Source organism: Nansenia antarctica (assembly GCF_963989245.1).
Source record: "Nansenia antarctica genome assembly, chromosome: 4".
Classification (NCBI taxonomy): domain Eukaryota; kingdom Metazoa; phylum Chordata; class Actinopteri; order Argentiniformes; family Microstomatidae; genus Nansenia; species Nansenia antarctica.
Window position 1 is genome coordinate 72679289 of NC_137689.1, and position 15747 is coordinate 72695035.

The 15747-nt window shown below is 44.5% G+C and overlaps 2 protein-coding genes across 2 annotated transcripts; both read left to right on the top strand.

Annotated features, from left to right (window-relative positions):
• The first annotated feature begins 2849 nt into the window (after nucleotides 1–2849).
• On the top strand, nucleotides 2850–7413 carry gpn3 (GPN-loop GTPase 3). The gene is made up of 8 exons (XM_080530139.1): nucleotides 2850–3029; nucleotides 3306–3414; nucleotides 3851–4018; nucleotides 4199–4323; nucleotides 5050–5165; nucleotides 6135–6228; nucleotides 6788–6916; nucleotides 7044–7413. The coding sequence occupies exons 1-8, from the start codon at nucleotides 2982–2984 to the stop codon at nucleotides 7098–7100; spliced, it is 846 nt and encodes a 281-aa protein (XP_080386265.1). The 5' UTR covers nucleotides 2850–2981; the 3' UTR covers nucleotides 7101–7413.
• A 990-nt stretch (nucleotides 7414–8403) lies between these two features.
• Nucleotides 8404–14694, top strand: arpc3 (actin related protein 2/3 complex, subunit 3). The gene is made up of 7 exons (XM_080529009.1): nucleotides 8404–8493; nucleotides 8827–8926; nucleotides 9353–9429; nucleotides 10303–10371; nucleotides 10771–10897; nucleotides 12857–12951; nucleotides 14351–14694. The coding sequence occupies exons 1-7, from the start codon at nucleotides 8488–8490 to the stop codon at nucleotides 14411–14413; spliced, it is 537 nt and encodes a 178-aa protein (XP_080385135.1). The 5' UTR covers nucleotides 8404–8487; the 3' UTR covers nucleotides 14414–14694.
• The last annotated feature ends 1053 nt before the right edge of the window (nucleotides 14695–15747 follow it).

A 15747-nucleotide genomic window follows, 5' to 3' on the forward strand; every position in this document is an offset into this window, starting at 1 on the left:
GGTAGCTCCTCTGCCCTGGGGTCAGCCCTGCGTGCTGGGGACGGAACAGGGACACAGGAGAGGGTGGAGGATTAGATCTGACATCACACTATAGCACCAGAGGGGGAACATCTGATATCTAACAGATTTGGCTCTCAGGGAGATGAGGGGGTGTGATTTAACAAGAACATAATGCAACATGCAAATAGATTTTAATTTGTTATTGTATTGATCCATTTGTTTTATCAAAGTAAAAAAAAAAAGAATGTGATCCTTTTTCTTTCTTTTGCGCTGTATTGTGCAGCATTTGAGCTGCGTTCTATGTATGAAATGTGCTAGATAAATAATAATAATAATAATATATATATATATATATATTATATTATTATTAATAATGATGATCATGATGATATTATTATTATTATATTAGAGTAATTAATTAATAATAATAGTAATAATAGTAATAATATTAATAAGTAATAATAATATAGTATTCACAATAGTAATAATAGTAATAGTAAAATAGTAATAATAATATTAATAATATTAATATTATTAATATCTTTCCCCCTGGAAGTACCTTTAGGAAAGGGGCCCCTGGCCATGGTCCTGGGGATGTGGATGGTCTGTCTGGTCTGCGTCTGGCCTGCTGAGGCAGCTCTGCGGAGGCTCCTCCCGCTGTCAACGCTCACTCTGTCTACTGCTGCAGACAGGACGTGGAATCACCATTCAGACTTCACGTATTCATTAGAATAGAATAGAATAGACTTTATTGTCCTTGTACAGTTGCTTATACAATGAAATTGTAGTGGTTCTTCTGAAGGTGCAAAAACAGAAAACATATTCACATATTCACAAACATATACACATATAACATATCACAAATATTACACACTAGACAATTAAAAAGCGAAAATGCTATAAAACAAGCTAAGAGACAATGAGGTATGTGGTGTCAAGTGCAAATAAAGAGGGCTGCAAGGGAACAAACAATCTTAAGAAAATAAAAACAACTATAAAAGCAAGCTAAAGGACATGAGGTCAGTGGTGTTATAATACTATAATAATACTGTAAAAATATATAAATGTATAAATAGGCACTTAGAATAGAGTTATTGCACATTTCTATTGCACTTTTCCCCTGGAGATAAACATTTATGAACATGTCTTGTGTCTTATGTCTATTGTTCAGTGTTCTGATGGCCCATGGATAGAAACTGTTGGACAGCCTGTTTGTTCTAGCCTTTATGCTCCTGTACCTCACTCCAGAGCACAACAGGCTGAACAGGTGGTGACCAGGGAAGAGGTGATTAGATAAGAGATTAGATTCAGATGCAGTTTAGCATCTAACCAGAGTGCAAATAGTGATATAAAACATGACAGTGATAGTGATAGGTACAGTATGGCAAGTACTGTAGTTAGAGGTTGACCAGTACTGGACCAGTACTCAACCTTATCAATTATCACTTTTCCATCACCATCTCTCAAAGGGAATGTCATAATACTTGCAGTTCAGCAGGCTATTGATTATTTATGAGTTGAACGCCAAATTGGGCCATTTCATGACAGATTGTAGGTTAAGTTAACAGCCCCTTATAGCCTAAATGAGAACACAGCACAGGAGATCTGTCTTCTTGTCTCCAGACTAATCTCTACGGTGTAGTGTTTCCTCTGATTAAGGCCACATTCAGACACTCCTGACTGTCCCTGTTTAAGGAAACTAGTCTCAGGTTGCAACCTGAACCTACATTGAAAGCAATGTTGCAATTTTTCAAAAACATTTTTTATATATCTTGACGCGTATGAACTTACCCCAATTTGACTGAGGTACAGACCTGCAATGCAAATCAGTTCATTTTTATTTGACTGATCAAACAAGTCATTTTCATTGTCTCCTCAATCACATTCAATGATTTGATTACATGACGATGACTTTAGAATCAATTACAGTTGATATTTACACTTTACAATTAATTACAGCAAGACCTAGAGACACTTTAATTTATTCAACATGATTATGTGGGGAAAAAAAGTTATTGCAACAAAATAAGGAGCACAAACAAAAAAACGTTAAATTCAAAAAATTCAAACAAGAAAACGTTAAATTCAAATATGTCCAGGTGAGTGATGCATCTTTACCTTGACAGCAAGGAGCCCCGCACGCCCTCCTGTTGCGTCCCAGGTGGAACACTGTTGCCTTGGGCATTTCCAACAAATGTCACATGCTTTTTCATGGCCCAAGTCAGTGACACAGCAAGAAACACCTAAGCATACCAATTATAACATTGACTATAACCGCCTATACAGAGATAGATACACGCTGGAAGCTGCCTGTCGCATTCAGCACAGACTAGGGTCCTCAGTAGTCATCAATCGAAGTCCTTGGAGAACTGCGTTTCTCTAGGAACGACAACTGTTTGTCTCAATTCGCTATCCGTAGTTGCGGTTGTGCGCGAAACAACATCCAGGGTTGCCAGATGGGGCTGGTTACCGCCGAATGGCCATACTTTTCCCGAAAAAAATAAGCATTTAGCCAGTTGGTCTGGATAAACACTAAACAGCATTTAGGCGGCATCAACATGTCAGTGCCTGAAAGTCACAAAATGCATAAAGTTAAAACACACACCCTAGTAGCTACATAGCCTACAATGTGCAGTTTTTTATTTTTATTTTTATTTTACAAACATCATTGGCAACAGACATACAGTTTAGGGGGCAGGAGATGGGCACCTGGCCCAATAGTAATCAGCGGTTTTCTGACTATCTAGGTTTTGGGTGGATTTAGCGGTTTTGAGACTGTAGTGGTTAGGCTGGAAATTGTCCATCCCATCTGGCAACCCTGCCAAGCATGTTGTTAGCGGAGAGCTGCTGCGACACGGGGGATGAGGAGCACAGAGAGACTCTCTAATCTTCTCAATCAGGCTGATCAACTTCTGATAGTTTAGGAGAGTTTCACCCCTCTGTGGTTTAAAGATCGTCTCGTCTGGGACAGGAGTGTTAAGATGCCTCGTTACGCACAGCTGGTGATGGGCCCGGCGGGGAGCGGAAAGGTTGGTAGTAATACTAGACTAGCCTGCACATCTAACACATGCAATGTGGCTTATTATACACAGTGTAGCTTGCACGCTAAAGACCAGCACAAGTGTCCATTTTTGACTTTCTCTTATCTCAATATGATTTTTGACTTTTTCACACTTTAGCCTATTTGTTGTCATTACTTGCACAGACAGACCTCATCCACGCTTGGTTTGTGAGTTGTATTCAAACCGGTTCTGTTTGTTTACTAGCTAATACTTGTATCTTCCTCTACCCACCCCCCATACCAGAGTACCTACTGCTCTACCATGATCAAACATTTTGACGCCATTAACCGTTCAGTCCAGGTGGTCAACCTGGATCCCGCAGCGGAACACTTCGATTACCCCGTCATGGCAGGTGAGGAACCCCAGACACACGTGATCAGCTCGGGTCACACGGGAGCAGCAACGCAGCAATCATGACCGGGTTCAGGGAACATCGTCAGACTCATTTTTGTCTGTTTCCCTGAAGCCCATCATGATTTGTGTGTTGCTCCTGTCCTGTATGACCCAGCTGACCCAGTTCTGTCTGTTCATTAGAAGTGTCCTGGGGTGGTCCAGCACCGCGGCCTACAGTGCGCACACATATGCCCATGTCGGCATGGGTTCGAATCCGGCCCATGCCCTGCTGACCTGCCCTCTCTCTCTCCCTTCTTCTCCTTACTTTCCTGTCTGTCTTCACTGTATCTGTCCAATAAAATGAAAAAATATGAGTGGGACTGCCCCACTCAGAAAAAAATAAAATAAAAGTGCTTCTATGTCAATATCCTGACGGGCTGTTTTCCCGTCCTCAGACATCAGAGAGCTGATCGTGGTGGATGACGTGATGGAGGATGACTCCATGCGCTTCGGCCCTAACGGAGGTCTCGTCTTCTGCATGGAGTACTTCGCCAACAACTTTGACTGGCTGGAGGAGAGCTTGGGTCATGTGGAGGATGACTACATCCTGTTTGACTGTCCTGGTAAGGTTCTGTTTGACTGTAAAGTTCTGTTTGACTGTCTTGGTAAGGTTCTGTTTGACTGTCTTTGTAAGGTCCTAGTGAGTGAAATGATTACATACTGTAATGAGGATGATGATGATGATGATGATGGTGTGTGTGTGTGTGTGTGTGTGTGTGTGTGTGTGTGTGTGACGTGCGCAGGTCAGATCGAGCTGTACACACACCTCCCCGTGATGCGTCAGCTGGTGGACCAGCTCCAGCAGTGGGAGTTCCGTGTGTGTGGCGTCTTCCTGGTGGACTCTCAGTTCATGGTGGAGACCTTCAAGGTAACAGACAAGATGGCCGCCGCCGCCGTTTTCTGATTCTGTCAACCAATCTCCAGTTCACCCCCTTCGGTCCCAGTCACACCCGGCTCTTCACTCACTGTCACAATAGACCTATCGCTAAGCCACGCCCCCTTTGAAAACTCGGACAAACAAACAACGCTTCACTGACAGTGACTGACTGACCGACAGTGACTGAATGACATTCAATGACTTTCAATGGCGGGAGTTGGCTAATTTATGATTTCTGATTTACCACAGCAAGTAATAGACGTGTTTTTTTTGAAAGATGACAAGAATATTTAGTCTAGAAGCTTTTCACCATCAGATATCAGCGAGTTGTTTGCTGCCTGTCGTGACTTTTGCTGTGATATGATTGGACAATGTCTATTTTGGGGCGTGGCTTAGCGATAGGTCCATTACATAATGATACCATACCAGTTCATTACAATGTAGGGGGGGGGGGGGTTTGGGGGCCGCTGCTGTGCACTGGTAAGCAAACTGGTAGTAGTCGCTCTATGAGTAGAGGGCTGCAAGGGAGTTTTCCTGGATGCACAGTGTACAGGTTTTTTACCTTTGCCTGCTTGCGTGCCTTTGCCTGCTTGCGCTATACAAATAAAACTTAATTTGAATTGATTTGAATGTAATAACGGTTAAGTCTCACCTGAGGGATTGTCAGGTGCCAGTTGAGTGATGGTGAGCTCTCTTTCCGTGTCTCTCCCTCCCCAGTTCATCTCTGGTGTCATGGCGGCTCTGAGTGCCATGGTGTCCCTGGAGATCCCCTCCGTCAACATCATGACCAAGATTGACCTCCTCAGTCCCAGGGCCAAGAAGGAAATAGAAAAGTATGTTTCAGATGGGATATAATCCCTCCTATTTGTGTGTGTGTGTCCGTGTGTGTGTCCGTGTGTGTGTGTGTGTGTGCGTGTCTGTGTGTGTGTATGTGTGTGTGTCCGTGTGTGTGTCCGTGTGTGTGTGTCCGTGTGTGTGTGTCCATGTGTGTGAATCCGTGTGAGTGTGAGTGTGAGTGTGAAACCGTGTGTGTGTATCCGTGGTGTGTCTGTGTGTGTGTGTGTGTGGCCGTGTGTGTGGGTCCGTGTGTGATCCGTGTGCGCACGCCCTCGTAATTGCATGTGTGTCTGAGTGCATGTGTTCCTAGGGATGGATGCGTGTGGTCCCTGTGTGTTGGACCGCCTCGTCTCCAGCTCAAACATGCTGAGCGGTTCTGTGTTGGCGGGCGCTGAGGCATCTTGCCGCATCTCTCTCAGGGTTCCCACGCTGGTCTTAAAAAGCCTTTAAGTCTAAAATCCAGCAATCCAGTTTATAAGGCCTAAAAAGGTCCCTATTCGGTCTAAAAATTAGGTGCCAGGTCTTAAAGATGAGATCCTGCAAGGAAATCAGTCCGACCACATCTACGCGGAAATTAATCAAGCTGGAACCCAAAAAATGCCAATTCGCTTCCTTTTTTGTCTGTATGGCAGTGAAATCCCTAATTTCATCACCTCGAGGATGACAAAAAGCTATCAGGTGTCGCGAATAGGTAAAAAAATATATTCAAAGAGGTCTTCTAAAAAGGTCTTAAATTTGACTTGTTGAAAGTATTTTTTTCTGAGTGGGGCAGTCCCACTCATATTTTCATTTTTATTGTGACAGAGACACTAGAGATTTGACAGGAAGGATGGGTGAGAGAGAGGAATCGAACCGGGAACCCTGCGGTTACATGGTCAGCGCTTAGTCCGCTACGCCACCTAAGCGCCCCTACTTGTTGAAACTTGTAGGAACCCTGCTCTCTCTCTCTCTCTCTCTCCATACAGATACCTGGACCCAGACATGTACTCGCTGATGCAGGACAACAGCTCCCAAAGGAGCAAGAAGTTCAGGAAGCTGACCGAAGCCATCGTTGGGCTGGTGAGATCACGCTCTGTTCAGACCCTGTTGACCTCTCAAGCCAGACTGTTGACCTCTCAAGCCAGACTGTTGACCTCTCATGTCTTTACTGGTCTGTGCGGGTAACCTCCTAATGTGTTCCAGAGGTCCACAGCGTTACCAACACAACAACAATGGAAAACAAAGTCTATGGTTATGTTTCCTCTCAAAACACTCCTAAAGACCCACTCATCCCCACTACCCCCCCGTTACCGTACAGTTTTCTCTACTATAAATAAAACAACCCCTCCCCCCCAAAAAGCATTGTAACTGCCAATGACCCCCCAGTCATAGCATAGATTACTTTTTCTTATAATGAATGACTGTGGGATAGATAATAATAATAACTTTTTATTTGTATAGCGCTTTTCCTGCAAACGTTGCAGCTCAAAGTGCTCCAATGATTCACTAACTCAGACAAATGTATTTGTTGTCAGTCGTTTTGGATAAAAGCATCTGCTAAATGCCAAACATGTGAATAATGTAAAAACACTAAAATTCCTGAAAAAATCACATAGAAAATGTTGTTGTTGTCCTCCAGATCGATGACTACAGCATGGTGAGGTTCCTGCCCTTCGACCGCAGCGACGAGGAAGGCATCAACATCGTCCTGCAGCACATCGACTTCTCCATCCAGTACGGAGAAGACCTGGAGTTCAAGGAGCCAAAGGTGAAAGCTGCGCTGCCCCCTTGTGGACTGAAACTGAACTGCCTACTAGAGACCTTCACTCACACAACTCAATATTATAATATAGTCATCCCACTCACTCTCTTTCCTTGTTCTTCTCTCTCTCCAGGAGGTTGAGGAAGCGGAGCCTAGCAACACAAACTACGACGAGTTCTTCCAGGGATGACTGAGGAATGACAGGAAGCGTTGCTCTGGAAAAGAGGCGAAAGAAAAAGAATCTGAAACTCCCATTTTGACAAGGACATTTGAGAATCAAAGGGAAACGCTCTGTGCAGATTTCAAATATCAATATGCCTTGACATTGAATGTTATTTATTCCTGATCCTAGAAAAAATTATTTGTCCATTTGTGATGTTTTTAAGATGCATTATTTATCATTTTTTCCGTTATGTGAACTCAGTGACAACCGGAATATTTGTTTTACTTAATTTCACCAGAACTCTATTGCCATAATTGATCGTAGACTGTTAAAGACGTATTTTGTCAATAAAAATAAATACAAATATTTTGTCAATAAAACTATTGTAAAACAATGTCACGCTGTCAGCTCTGAAAATTGCGGTTAGTGGCCTGGGGTGGTCCAGTGGTCTAGCACCATGGTCTGGGGTGGTCCAGTGGTCTAGCACCATGGCCTGGGGTGGTCCAGTGGTCTAGCACCATGGCCTGGGGTGGTCCAGTGGTCTAGCACCACGGTCTACAGTGCACACATACAGGTGCAACTCAAAAAAATTGAATATCGTGCAAAAGTTCATTTATTTCAGTAATTCAACTTAAAGGGTTAAACTTAGATATTATATAGACTCATTACATGCAAAGTGAGATATTTAAAGCCTTTATTTGTTATAAATTTGATGATTATGGCTTACAGCTTACGAAAACCCCAAATTAAATATCTCAGATATTTTTTATATTACATGAAATCAATAAGAAAAGGATTTTAAATACAGAAATGTCAGCCCTCTGAAAAGTATAATCATGCATATGTACAATGCAATGAGTCTATATAATATTTAAGTTTAACCCTTTAAGTTGAATTACTGAAATGAATAGACTTTTGCACGATATTCTAATTTGTTGAGTTGCACCTGTATGCCTATGTCGGCATGGGTTCGAATCCGGCCCAGGACATGCCCTCTCTCCCTTCTTCTCCTTACTTACCTGTCTGTCTTCACTGTATCTGTCCAATAAAATAAAAAATATGAGTAGGACTGCCCCACTCAGAAAAAAAAACGTTAAAAGAAAAATGCTTGTATGTCGCTACCTGGTGGACAACACTACGTACAACATCTAATTGTGGTTGTATGTCGCCACCTGGTGGACAACACTACGTACAACATCTAAGTGTGGTTGTATGTCGCTACCTGGTGGACAACACTACGTACAACATCTAATTGTGGTTGTATGTCGCCACCTGGTGGACAACACCACGTACAACATCTGTCCATTTCCTGGTCATTCTGTTGGGTGGGGCGAGCAGAAGCAGGAAGCAGCGTCCTGCAACGCTTACATCTTTTCTTTTTGCTGGGTTGAAAGATCGGTATTTATCGCTCAAAATGCCGGTAAGTGAAACCTACTTTTTGTCACAACCTCCCAACGCATTCACCTCTATAATATGAATACGTTAAAATGTGCTCGTTTGTTTGACAAAATGAGCGTCTAAGCTGTTTTAACCCATCGCGCCTAGCCAGCCAGCTAGCTAACAAGCTAACACTTCTGCTGGCTGGCAGCTTCATGTTGTGATCATGACAGCTGACAGGCCATCTGATCCATCAGCTGGGTCTTTTCCTAGTGTATCTGGTCCAAAAAAGGTTCGAAAAGACTATTGTGTCTGATAAAAAAAACAGTTCATCATCAGTGTGAAAGCAACTTCAACTTGTTCTGTCTCTCCGCAGGCATATCACTCAGGCCTGATGGACCCTGACACCAAGATGGTGGGGAACATGGCAATGCTGCCTCTCAGAACCCAGTTCAAGGGTCCAGCATCGAAAGAGAGTAAGTCACAAAGCTGGAGGGTGTGTGTGAATGTTAGGGGGGGGGGATGCCTTCATAAAGACCCAGTGTAGTTTTGCCTAGCCACCCCTACCCATCCATCCACCACCCACCCATCCATCCATCCATCCTAGATTTGACTAAATGTCCTAGACTGCAAGATGACGGCATACAAGATGACAGAGATATCTCATATCTAGATTTATATATCTATTATCTAACCTGCATTTTTTCAGCCAGATTCTCTGTCCTCAGTCCATTTCTGTCTCCCTCTGTGGTTAATGCGTCTGACTTCCTTGCTTCCTTATTTGGTGTTACCATGAGCCTGTGAAGTCGTCACTCTCTTAATTTGTGGGAACTTGCCCTGCCAGCATCCTCTAAAAAAATGACCGATTGTATACGACTCTGTTCCTTTACTTGTCGTTCCAGCCAAAGACACGGACATAATTGACGAGGCCATCTACTACTTCAAAGCCAACGTCTTCTTTAAGAATTATGAAATCAAGGTATGGAAAATGTTTCGATTATTTGATATGTTGTCACGATATGGTTTATTCAATTCAATGTTTATTGAAAAGGGGGAATGAATGCATGGCATAACTGCTGTGAGGTATCTATCTACCACATCCACACTGCCTATGTAGCCCTAGATGTGTGTGCTGTTAAGTAGACTATATTTCAGGGAAGGGAATGCCCCCGAGCAGCCCCTCCTTCCCCCTCCCACCTCTTCCTGGTGGTTTGGCTCTGGTTCTCCTACATGCCTCAGCCTGCTTGTCTGGGTTTTGCCCCGCGGCCACACAGTCTTCCCATAGTTCTCCCTCTCACAGCTGTCTGCCCTGACTGGAACTAGACTCTGCTCTTGCACATAACACACACCATTCAGCTGACGCTTTTATCCAAAGCGACTTACATTGCAGTGAGTGCATACATACATTTCAGTTACATATATATGGTCCCAGCGGGAATCAAACCCACAACCTAAGCGTTGTTAGCGCCGTGCTCTACCTACTGAGCCACAGGATGAGGACCACATCTGATGACGTCTGTAGACATATCTGGAAACAATACGTGCGAGCTCCCAGACAGCAGACAGCAGATAGTACCAGTACTACTCCCATTGATACTGACATTTAGGCTGCCTTGGTGTTTTGGGCCCAGTTGTTCAAAACCTTTAACCCGTATCAGAATGATCCCGATTATTTTCTCTGATCCAGGATCAGATCGAGCTGGCTGATTTCCCTCTATACGACCCCAAATCAGCCTGATAGATCTGATCCTGGATCAGAGAACAGAATCGGGATCATTCTGATCCAGAATAAACGTTTTGAACAACTGGGCCCTGGTGTATCCCAACTTACTGTACTTGTTTGTGTTTTCAGAACGAGGCAGACAGGACGTTGATCTACGTCACCCTGTACATCTCCGAATGCCTAAAGAAGCTACAGAAGGTAACTGCATCTGATTCATCACCAACGTCGTACGTTCTCTGATTCCACGGTTAACAATGACTGAAAGGCGACCGAGTTTGGCGCTCCTTCAGTAATGTGATAACGGGCCTGATTGGAATACTTAAGAAATGCCTCCCTCCCTCCCTCCTCCCCTGCCTCCCTCCCTCCCTCCCCTCCCTCCCTCCCCCCCTCCCCTCCCTCCCTCCCCTCCCTCCCTCCTCCCCTCCCTCCCTGCCTCTCTCCTCCCCTCCCTGCCTCCCTCCCTCCCTCCTTGCCTCCCTCCCTCCCTGCCTCCCTCCCTCCCTCCCTCCCTCCTCCATAGAGTGTATTGTATGGCTACTAAACTTATCTTGAGTCAACTTAAGTTAACCCCTGCATGTCTGGTGGTTGTGTTTGCAGTGCAGCTCCAGGGGCCAGGGGGAGAAGGAGATGTACACCCTGGGCATCACTAACTTCCCCATCCCCGGAGAGCCCGGCTTCCCCCTCAACGCCATGTACGCCAAGCCCAGCAGCAAGCAGGAGGAGGGTAAGGACCAGGCCTGGGATGTGTGTGACAGCAGCTCGTGACGTTAGAATTATAAGGTTCTATCTCCATTTTTGTCCAAATTGAGTTTTTTACATAATCTGATCCATTGTGTTTATTAATGCCTGTGTGGTGTTATTTTTAAAATGTTGAAATGTTTTAGTTAGTAATTAATAAAATACAAAGGTTCCATCTCACAAAACAACAAAAGACAGACGCTCAATATCTCCCGAAAGACCCGAAACGGAGATAGAACCTTATAATTCTAAGCTCACAAGCTGGTGAAAACGTTGTTGAAAATCAATGACACACTCACTAGTCAAGCCAAAAATATTGCAATGTATTAGATTCAGTGAGTAATCCACACCACTACTACCTGGTTAGTTGCATTGCAATGTTTTGGCTTGACTAGCGAGTGTCTCTACCAACTAATGGCACTTTTCCATCTGGGTCCCGCTTTAGCGCGGTACGCATCACTTCGGGGTCAGGTCGGGTCACTTTTGATCTGTTCTGGTTTCCATTATACACAAACCGACCCGGACTAGTAGGAGGAGTAGAGGATAGTAGGCGGAGTTACGCGTCACACGCAGCCTGGCAAAAAGCTTCCGGGTGTACACAGCAACAGCAGTGATTTTTTTGGAGAGAAAGAGAAAGAGAGAGAGGAAGCTATGTACACATAATAAAGTCATGTTTTTTGAACCCTTAAAACCACTGCCTTCACTTGTCTGCTTTATGAACTGTAGTATCATCATCGGGAAACGCCGACAAGACGCGAATCTACCGGATTTTGACTCATGACCCAGCCGGTGTTATTCACAGACAAACACGGTGCCGTTTGCGGGTTAATAACTTCGGTTTACCGGGGGTTAGGATAACAATTCAAACGTGTCCGGAAAGAGGAGAAGCCAGGGAATTCAAACGTTTTTGAATGGAGTCGATCCTCCACTCCTATCACCGTGGACATAGCGCGGAGCGAATTCCCTGTTAAAACCGGCATTTGACTCATGAGTGAATGGTGAAAATGGCTGGACGGCTGCGGGCGAACTCCCGGTTCATCGAGTTTACGGTTAAAAGCATAACTTCTCGGGGTGTCAGCGCGGTGGTTAAGGGCTCAAAATGACCGTAGACAGATGGTGAAGTTAGCAAAGGAGTATTGTGTTTTTTTACCACCTCCACAGCCGGTGTTATTCACGGACAAACACGGTGCATAATAGCGATTTTTGTGTTGTGCTTGTTGTAAATAAAAGTTATATGAATCATTGAAATGACATTAAACTAAGATAATACGATGGTCAGCATAATTTTCCGAATCTTTATTAATAAGCTATTACAGAAAATGTAGTGACATTTTCCTAGTGAATGTGGTATTTTCAAGATGGCGGTTGTGAAGAAATAATATGGGATGGGACATGGGATGACGATTGTCCATTGACCAATCAACGGTGTGCAGCGTCACACGTCACACGCAGCCTGGCAAAGACACCCGGATAGGAAATTAAAAGACCCTGCTCGGATGTGGTACCTGGGACCTGGGACTAAAGCGACCTGGACCGACGAATGGAAAAGGGGACCGAAGCGGGCTGACCTGGGTCAGCACCAGGTCAGCACCAGGTCTGCAACGTAGTGGAAAAGTGCCATATGCCACAGAAGACCACAATGTATCTGATGATGTTGACGACGATGATGATGATGATGATGATGTTGTTGTTGTTGATGTTGTTGTTGTTGTTGTTGTTCATGATGATGTTGTTGTTAATAATAATAATAATGATGATGATGACGATGTTGTTGTTGATAATGTTGTTGTTAATAATAATAATAATAATGATGATGATGACGATGTTGATGTTCATGATGATGTTGTTGTTGATGACGATGTTGATGTTCATGATGATGTTGTTGTTCATGATGATGTTGTTGTTGTTGTTGTTGTTGATGATGATGTTGTTGTTCCCCTGTCAGAGTCCATGAGGGCCTACCTGCAGCAGGTGCGTCAGGAGACGGGTCTGAGGCTGTGTGACCGCGTGTTTGACCCCCAGACAGACAAGCCAAGCAAGGTGAGACACCAACGCCTGGAACAACCTGGCAACTCTAACACCAAACCTCCTGTAACACACTGATACACCTCCCTACCTGGCAACTCTAACACCAAACCTCCTGGAACACACTGATACACCTCCCTACCTGGCAACACCTCATCTCCCTACCTGGCAACTCTAACACCAAACCTCCTGTAACACACTGATACACCTCCCTACCTGGCAACTCTAACACCAAACCTCCTGGAACACACTGATACACCCCCCTACCTGGCAACTCTAACACCAAACCTCCTGTAACACACTGATACACCTCCCTACCTGGCAACTCTAACACTAAACCTCATGGAACACACTGATACACCTCCCTACCTGGCAACACCTCATCTCCCTACCTGGCAACACCAAACCTCCTGTAACACACTGATACACCCCCCTACCTGGCAACTCTAACACCAAACCTGCTGTAACACACTGATACACCTCCCTACCTGGCAACACCTCATCTCCCTACCTGGCAACTCTAACACCAAACCTCCTGTAACACACTGATACACCCCCCTACCTGGCAACTCTAACACCACACCTCCTTTAACATACTGATACACCTCCCTACCTGGCAACTCTAACACCAAACCTCCTGTAACACACTGATACACCTCCCTACCTGGCAACTCTAACACCAAACCTCCTGTAACACACTGATACACCCCCCTACCTGGCAACTCTAACACCAAACCTCCTGTAACACACTGATACACCTCCCTACCTGGCAACTCTAACACCAAACCTCCTGTAACACACTGATACACCTCCCTACCTGGCAACTCTAACACCAAACCTCCTGTAACACACTGATACACCTCCCTACCTGGCAACTCTAACACCAAACCTCCTGTAACACACTGATACACCTCCCTACCTGGCAACACGAACCCTACCTGGCAACATTAACACCAAACCTCCTATACTGATACACCTCCCTACCTGGCAACACTAACCCTACCTGGCAACTCTAACACCAAACCTCCTGTAACACACTGATACACCCCCCTACCTGGCAACTCTAACACCAAACCTCCTGTAACACACTGATACACCCCCCTACCTGGCAACATTAACACCAAACCTCCTGTTACACACTGATGCACCTCCCTATCTGTCAGATCTCATGCGAGGGTGAAACAGACGTCACGTTGTTGCAAACAGTCGCCTCCGCAATTCGACTTGCTCCGACCGAGCCTCGAAACTTGCGACCTCTGACCTCGTCAACACACGTCGTCACAGTCTCCTCAAATACCCGATGTTAAACCAGCTACGCTATCGAAAAGCTAGCGGTCGGACAGTGTGGCTGTGGGAGGCGGGTGGATATTTGAGCTTAGGGTTTAACTCCGATGTGATCTCCTTTCTCTTTCAGTGGTGGGTGTGTTTCACCAAGAAACAGTTCATGAACAAAAGCCTGTCTGCCCCCGGACAGTAGATGACTCAGGACTACCGGCAGTTGTTCTACTAAAGCAGGGAGGCTGAATTGAAGCTAATTCTAGGATTCGGAAAAAAAGATGCATTTCTTTTTTTTTGTGTGTGTTGTCATGTTTGTCCTCCCCCTTTTTTGTGCCTCCGCTTTTGTGTGGCTAAGATGATTTTATACTGAATAAGAACATGGACATATGTCCATGGACATATGAACATGGACATATGGGGTGTTTATCCCACTGTTTCAATTGTCATGTTAAGCTGGTGCTTAATACATTAAATCAACCATGAAAGTATGTCGCCCTTCTTTGTGTCTTTCTTACTGCACCTCACAATCGAGAGTGAAGCCGGTGTTGACATGTCGGCTCTTTACTCCAGAGATTTGGATGTGATACTTCAATAAATAAAAATGAGGTAGATGTCAATTGTTACCTTGAATTCATGGGTGTTATGAATCTTAATAAAAACCTGTCCTTGACTGTATCACCTGGGGCAGGCACCTCCTTGCTCTGGGTTTAGATGATATCACAGACTTTAGAGATAGGGGTTTACGACCAGCTAGCCTTGGAGATGGAAGGTGGAAGGCAGCAGGGGTAGACAATGGGAAACCCCGCTTTCAATAGAAGTGTCAAATCTATTTATCTATCTATTTATGTATTTATCTATCTATCTATCTATCTATCTATCTATCTATCTATCTATCTATCTATCTATCTCTCTATCTCTCTATCTCTCTCTCTCTCTCTCTCTCTCTCTCTCTCTCTCTCTCTCTCTCTCTCTCTCTCTCTCTCTCTCTCTCTCTCTCTCTCTCTCTCTCTCTCTCTCTCTCTCTCTCTCTCTCTCTCTCTCTCTCTCTCTCTCTCTCTCTCTCTCTCTCTCTCTCTCTCTCTCTCTCTCTCTCTCTCTCTCTCTCTCTCTCTCTCTCTCTCTCTCTCTCTATCTATCTTATCTAAACATCTTTTAACCTTTTCCACTACCAAAATAAGACTATGCAAGCCCACAAAGTTTGCTGAGCAAAGACACCTAATCACGAAATGTAAACATGCATGATCCTCATCAATCTAAATGAATGAGGATCACACAACAATACTCATCATCTGCCATTCAGGGCATACAGCTGACATCCATGGCAGGACCTAATGGGATGAGGTGAGTCCCAAGTTCTGTAGCTTCTGTAGATCTGAAAAAAACAGCATAGGTCAAATTTGCCATAATATGATTGGCTGGTTTGAGATTCCTCCATGCTGCTTACACCTTTCCAATGCTGTCAGATCTAAGGGGTCCATGTTTCTTACACCTATCCAATGCTGTCAGATCTAAGGGTCCATGTTGCTTACGCCT